This window comes from Orycteropus afer, unplaced genomic scaffold, assembly GCF_000298275.1.
Source record: "Orycteropus afer afer isolate SDZICR_OR568_19922 unplaced genomic scaffold, OryAfe1.0 scaffold00020, whole genome shotgun sequence".
Lineage (NCBI taxonomy): Eukaryota > Metazoa > Chordata > Mammalia > Tubulidentata > Orycteropodidae > Orycteropus > Orycteropus afer.
The window spans coordinates 1,501,614-1,508,692 of NW_006921607.1; the positions used below are offsets into that span (position 1 = coordinate 1,501,614).

The 7,079-nt window shown below is 47.0% G+C and overlaps 1 protein-coding gene across 1 annotated transcript in view; it reads left to right on the forward strand.

The window, feature by feature from the left end:
• The first annotated feature begins 80 nt into the window (after positions 1–80).
• The window catches only part of DNAAF9 (dynein axonemal assembly factor 9), a 232,553-nt gene continuing 225,554 nt past the window's right edge, over positions 81–7,079 (forward strand). Inside the window, exon 1 of the mRNA XM_007959995.1 lies at positions 81–163. Within this exon, the coding sequence (XP_007958186.1) occupies positions 81–163 (83 nt within the window). The remainder of the gene's footprint in view (positions 164–7,079) is intronic.

Sequence of the window (7,079 nt, forward strand, 5' to 3'; positions counted from 1 at the left end):
CCGGCAGCAGCGGGCCTTGAGCCGCCGGCCGGCCTGGGAGTTCTTCGCAGCTGCACGGTATTCCTCCTCCGCCCACCGCCATGGACGTGTACCCCCTGCGCCGGCTGGGGATGCCTCGTATGCGGCCCCCGGGAGGCTCCAACCGCGGGTCGCCCTTCGTCAGGTACGCGGGCCCCGGGCCGAAGAGGGGCGGCTGGGCGGGGGGTTGTAGGCTGGCAGGGTCCGACGACGCCTACCGCCGCAGGGCGTGGCCCGACATGGCTTCCTCGCGGGCCGTTCTCCACGAAACGGCTCTCTGGGGAATGTTTCCCCAGAAACGGGGCTCTCTGTAGAGACTCACACAATGGCTTTTCTCTAGACCGCCCCACAACGACTTCCTTGTGGAGACCCCGTACTATGACATCTTCACTCTGTAGAACGTTTTCTCCAGGAAACGCTATCCTATTGATACCCTACTTGTCTTCCCCGTAGTATGTTTCTCCCAGAGACCCCACATACACAATAGAACCCCTGTATAGCACCCCAAGTGGGTTTCCCCAGAAACGGCTCACCTATAAAGACTCCTCTAGAGCCTTACCCCTTGACAGCGGCTTCCCTACAGAATACCCGCACCCACCCACACACACACACACACACTCACACTCTGACAGCAGCTCCTTTACTGCGCGGTTCCCACCTCCTGGTTCCCCAGACTGCTGTGCGACGCCCCTTCACTTCAGAATGGAGAGCTATGGTTCAGGGGAGATGGAGGTCATTGGGGACGCAAAAGAAAAACCAACTGGGTGGAGAGAAGAAACGGGCACTGAACCCCCGAAGGTGGCAGACGCCTGGCCCCTGATGCCGGAGACAAGCCCCGGGTTGCTTCAGTATGGGGAGGGCACTGGGGATGGTTCCACCCCGTCCCTTTTCGCCTTATAGATGTACAAAGATCCGTTTCCGATTTCTGCATCCAGCGCCTTTGGGGCTGACCTTGATGGTCTGGGCATTGTTTGTGATTGGAAGTGGTGTGTGGCTGCCAGCGGGATGTGAAGGCTAGAATGTTGGAGGGATTGTGGCTGAAACCGTTGAGAGGAAGGGAGAGAGAGAAAGAAAGAAAGAAATGAGCTTTGTTCTGCTCAACTGTCATTAGACCAATAGAGACTTTTTGTTTTCTTTTTCTTTATTCTGGCCACTTACTAAGGCAAATATGGTACTTTTCTCTGCTAAGGTGATTGTTAACGTAAATGTTAGGACAGCTTTTGCTATATTCTTGTTATGGTATTTAGGTTATTGTTATTTTAACTTTTTGTTAGCCAATCTGTTTTTGCCTTATTTTTAACTAAATAAAGTGTATGGAAGAACTAAATCTTTGAACCCTGTCCATCTCTTATTTCCCCACAACTCCATCACCACCACTCCCCCCCCCCCCGCGGTTAGTACATGTTTGTTGAATATAAATGATGGGGGAGTGCTTTTTCTTCATAGGCTCCATCACAGCTGGTTACAAGTTAATTTGTTTCTTATTTGACAGGTGACAGCGTTTGAACTGCTGCTTGGCCCTTGTATGGAATATCTTGGGGGCTTTACAGTTCCAAGTGTATAAACATCTCCAATTAGTCCCTATGCTTCTGGCAGACAGTTTCACAGAAAGTATTTGGATTTTGTATAGAAACTACAGAGGGGACTTTAGAACTTGGGGTACCCATCTGTTAAATCTGTGCAGACCTGGGATTCATCACAGATTGTCTTGAGTTTAAAAATTACGAGGCCACTCTCTTTCAACAAATTGTTGAGATTTTAGGGAAAAAAAACTTTAGTAAAATCCATCTCTAAAATAACAGCTTCCCTTCTTTGTTTCTAAGGTCCCTGGGTAGCACAAATGCTTTACACTGAATCACTAACCTAAAAGTTGGTGGTTTGAACCTACTCAGTGGTGCCCAGAAGAAACCAAAAACCACTGCCATCGAGTCGATTCTGACTCATAGTGACTCCCATTGGGTTTTTGAGGCAGTAAATCTTTATGGAAGTAGATTGCCCGGTGTTACTTCTGTGGAGTGGCTGGTAGATTTGAACCACCAACCTTCTGGTTAGCAGTCAGATGCCTTAGGCACTGTGCTACCAGAGCTCCTTGCTACAGAAGAAAAAACTAAAAAAAACCAAACTCACTGCCATTGAGTTGATTTCCGCAGAAGAAAGGCCTGGCAAATCCCATAAAGATTACAGCCAAGAAAACCCTATGGAGCAGTTCTGTTCTATAACACGTGGGGTCACTGTGAGTCGTACTTGGCTATAACTGTTGTTTTGCTTTTTGTTTTCCTTGTTCCAGTAGCATGTTTTGGGGTTTTTTGTTTTGTTTTGTTTTGTTTACATATAGTGTTTTTATGTTGAAAGGAATATTTTGGCTGACTTTGCTAGTCATATTCCATCAAGTGGTTTGAGTGAAACTTAGACTTCAGTTAAGAAGCAGTGCCCAGAACGCCAAAGCCTGGCTGCTCCGTACCTTTAATAAAAGAAATCTGGTGAAGATTCCCCTGCTTTCTGAATCTGTATGTAACATATTTTCTTGCCTATTCTTGTCAAGGCTTTTCTTTACTTTTGACATTGAACTAGAAAGTTGGCCTTGGGCTCAGCACTTTCCTATCACCCATATTTGGCTTCCTTGCTGTACTCTCACTCTGGGTGATGAAAGAGGCAGGCCTAACTGGTGAAGTTACATTCCTGAAGACCCATAGATAGGACTTTGCAGTGGAGTTAATTTTCACAGATGGGGAATAGACATCAGGAGTTAAAATATTGTTGCTTGGAACTAAAAGTTTCCTTTTAATGGTATGGTAGTTGTTAGTACTTTCCATCAGTTATTTTTGGTTCCTGTCCCCTGAGCATGTGGTAGAATTGTACTTGCTAGCCCCTTAAAGTTGGGGTATTGCCATGTGAGTTGCTCTTGGTCAGTGAAATGTGAGCAGGAGAGATGTGTACCCCTTCATGGTAAGAACTTCTGTATGTGATTTGCCGTTATTTTTCCCTCAGTCATTGGTGCTTCAGATGATGCATCAGTGCTTCATATGGTGGCTATTCCATCAGCCTGGGACCCAGGACAAATTCCTAGGTTACCTATGTTTGACATGTAGAGAAAGTAAGAAGTAAACCTTTACTGTTTTAATCCTCTGAGAGTTTGGAGTTGGGAGCTCTGGTAGCATAGTGGCTAAGACACTTGCCTGCTAACCAGACGGCTGGCGGTTCAAACCCACCAGCCACTCCTCAGAAGGAAGGTTGGGCAATCCTACTTCCGTAGTGTTACTGCCTCGGAAACCCAAGGAGGGGTCGCTATGAGACTATGAGTCGGGGCTGACTTGATGGCACATAACAACAACAACAACACCAAGGTACAACCTAAACCTGCCTTGACTAGTCCTAAGCAACCATTAAAAATCCAACTGAAGTCTACTTTCCTATTTATAAGTCTTTTTCTACACAGGGATCCATCCATTCCCCCTTGAAACTTAACAGTTTCAATGTTGTTCTGCTTACCTGGTGCCACTCTGACAAGAATATATACCACAAATGGGATGGCCTTAACAAATAGGAGTTTATTCTCTTACAGTTTGGGAGGCTAGAAATCCAAGTTCAAAGTGCCAGGCTCTAGGGGCTGGGTGAAAGCCCCTCAACCTTGGGGTTCAGCTTTGCCTCCTGCTCCCACTCCACTGGAGCTAGAGGCTTTTTTTCACTCAGACAGCTGCTGGCTGCTGAGACTGACAAACCCAAGGTTGACAAGTAAAAAGGCACAGTCCCAATGTTACCAAACCACATGGCAGGCCATTAATTTAAGTCCATTGAAAGTCCCAGAGATTGGCAGAGCATGGTAGGCTGCTGAACAATGACATGGCTACATGCAGGGTTCAAACATGCCATAAGCTAGAGACCATTCCCAAAACTGTTTCTTATATACAGGAAGCAGACCACATACCCAAAGCAGCTAATCAGCTGCTCCAGTAGATTCCACCATGGAGTTAATTTCTAATCTCACCATGGGGAATAACTATATTCAGCTGCCCAGACACTCAACCAGGCCCAGCCAAGCTGACACACACATTTAACTACCACAATTCCACCCCTTGTCAACTTGGCACCTGTACAGATCCTCAGTGGGTGGTATCTGTACAGATATCTTCACTGAGTGACTCCAGTACCCTAGTTCCTGAGTGGCGACCTCACCCCTATGGTTTGGTGGGCCCCGTTCCTCTCCCTCTTGGGCATGGCAGCCCTGCCCCCTCACTCTTGGGCAGTGGCTTGACTCCATCCCACTGACTCACATGAACTAGCAGCCCCACACTCCAGAACCAAGTTGGTGAAGGTCTGGCTCTTTGAAACCTAGGGAGCTGTGGTCGTTCCACCCCCAAAGGCCATGGTCCTACCCTTGAGGCTGAGGCAGCTTTGCTTCCTATTTCCTTGAACTCTCCGCTTCTGCTGATTAATGCCAAAGGCAACCCACTCCGCCAGAAATCTTCCTGCCCAAAAAGCACTTGGCTTTCTTGTTCTGTGGGCCAGCCAACCTGCTACTCCATTTCATGCTGGTCTTTTCTACCAATTAATACCTGAAGCCAACCCACTCTACCAGGAAGCCGCCTACCCAAAGGCAGCCAGCTTTCTCCTCCATGGGCTGGTAAGGCTGTCGCTGTCTCATGCCAATCTCTGGGCTCTGCTCCTGCAGTCTCTTACGCCAGTCTCTGAGCTTTGCTCCTGCCATCTCTCATGCTGTATGCCATGGTCTCTCTGCTGGGGTCTTGGGTCAAGGACACACTCCACTCCTGTTTCCACATTTTTGTTATCTGTCAGGGCAGCATCCCACTCCCGGTATCATATTCTGTTCTGGTTACCTAGTGCCACTCTGATAAGAATATATACTACAAATGGGATGGACTTAACAAACAGGAGCTTATTCTCTTACAGTCATGGCCTCTTTATACAAATAATCCATCATACACTGCTAGGTGCTGTGGATTCAGACAAATAAGACAGGCCCCTGCTTTTAAAGAATTCTTGTGTAAGTGGGAAGAGACAAAAAGAATAAAATTCTTAATACAGAATGAAGAGAGATGGGTGCTTAGGAGAAATAGGACTGAAGAACAAAAATGCAAAGAGGGTGTAGTTTTGTCCTCAGCTTTTGGAAGAATGGGATTTCATTTACTGATAGTGGGAACAGTGGAAGAAGAGCACATTGGTGGGGAGAATAAAAAGATCAGTTTTGGCCTTACTCATTTTAAGTTGCCCAGTAGATGTTCTAGCGGAACTGCTGAATCTGCCTACGGTTGGATATATTTGTTTGGAGTTCAGGAGAGAAGTTGAGGCTAGAGATGCCATCTGTCTTAGTTATTTTTATTTAGTATTGCTAGGAGCTCTGGTAGCATAGTGCCTAAGGCACTTGACTGCTAACCAGAAGGTTGGCAGTTCAAACCCACTAGCCACTCCTCGGAAGGAAGGTTGGGCAATCAACTTCCATAGTAGTACTGCCTCAGAAACCCAAGGAGGGGTCACTATGAGTCGGGCCGACTTGATAGCACATAACAACAACAACAACAAATTGCTGCAACAAATACCACAAGTGGGTGGCTTTAACAAGCAGAAGTTTATTTTAATACAGGTTGGGAAGGCTGTTGTTTGCTGTGGGAGCTTAGTGCCTAAGGCACTTGAGTGCTAACCAGAGGCTGGTGGTTCAAACCCACCAGCCACTCCTCAGAAGGAAGGTTGGGCAATCTACTTCCATAGTGGTACTGCCTCAGAAACCCAAGGAGGGGTCGCTATGAGTTGGGTCTGACTCAACAGCTCTAGGGGAAGCTTTTTTCTCTGTGTCGGCTTTGGAGCAAGGTCCTTGTCTCTTTGAGTTTCTGCTCCTGGGTGATCATGGAGCTTGGCACAACCCCCCCTTCAAACACACACACATACAATCTCTCTTTCTCTGCTTCCTTGTTTAATCTCTTTTTATATCTCAAAATTGACTCAAGATACACCCAACACTAGAGGAGTTTTCCAGTAGGATGGCAGACTAGGCAGAAAGACTGCACCGACCCTCTTCAACAAAAAAAAGGGAAACCAATTAACACAGACACAGAAGATAATTCTGGACCCCTGAGCCTTGAAGGGAAGGATATAGAAGTGGACTAAACCCCAACTAGCAGAAGAATTTGCATGAAAATACCAAAAAAGGAGACAGAGCTGTGGTCTGGCATCAATCCTGAGCGATCCTGATGGCACAGACAGCTTGGAGATTCCTGAGTGGTGGTAGGACCTAAGAATTAACCTAAAAAACAGCGCTGCTAGCCAGGGACTAGGAGCTCTGGTAGCATAGTGGCTAAAGCACTTGACTGCTAACCAGAAGGCTGGAGGTTCAAACCCACCAGCCACTCCTCGGAAGGAAGGTTGGGCAATCCTACTTCCGTAGTGATAATTGTCTCGGAAACCCAAGGAGGGGTCACTAAGAGTCGGGGCCGACTCGACGGCACACAACAACAACAACAGCCAGGGACTGCACGGAGGACTGTGCACTGTGGCTGGGGAATAAACGGAGAAGTAAAGAGAAAGGCGGGCTGAGCTATGGACTTTTGCCGGTCTGGAGGACGCCGCCATTTTGAATGCTACAAGCAGCTTGACTATTTTGGATATTTAAAGAGACAGCTCTCTCAGAGATTCCAGGGGCTTAAGAAGAGGTTCGGCTTTCCAGCAACCCCAAGGACACTCCAGACCTGCAAGATTGAAAAGGTGCAACATTCTTCTTGTTACTCTTATACCCCACACCCGCTTGGTGAACAGAGGTTCAGCCATCCCCCACTCCCACCCACCTTCTGGGCCCACAGGAACTCCATCCCAGTCTGTGTGCTCGGACGGAGCCTGGGTGCCCTGCCCTGTCCTCCACCGATTTTTTTTTTCTTTTTCTTTTTCACTTTCTTTGTTCTGGTGATTAGTTTGCTTGTATTTGTCTGTTTTAAAACAACAATTATTATTAATACTTTTGTCCTTTTTACTATTAATCTTATTCTTCCCCTCCCAGGTCCTAGTTTTCAGCTTTTTTCTTTTCCCTGTTCCTGGTTAAATTTTTTTTTTTTTTT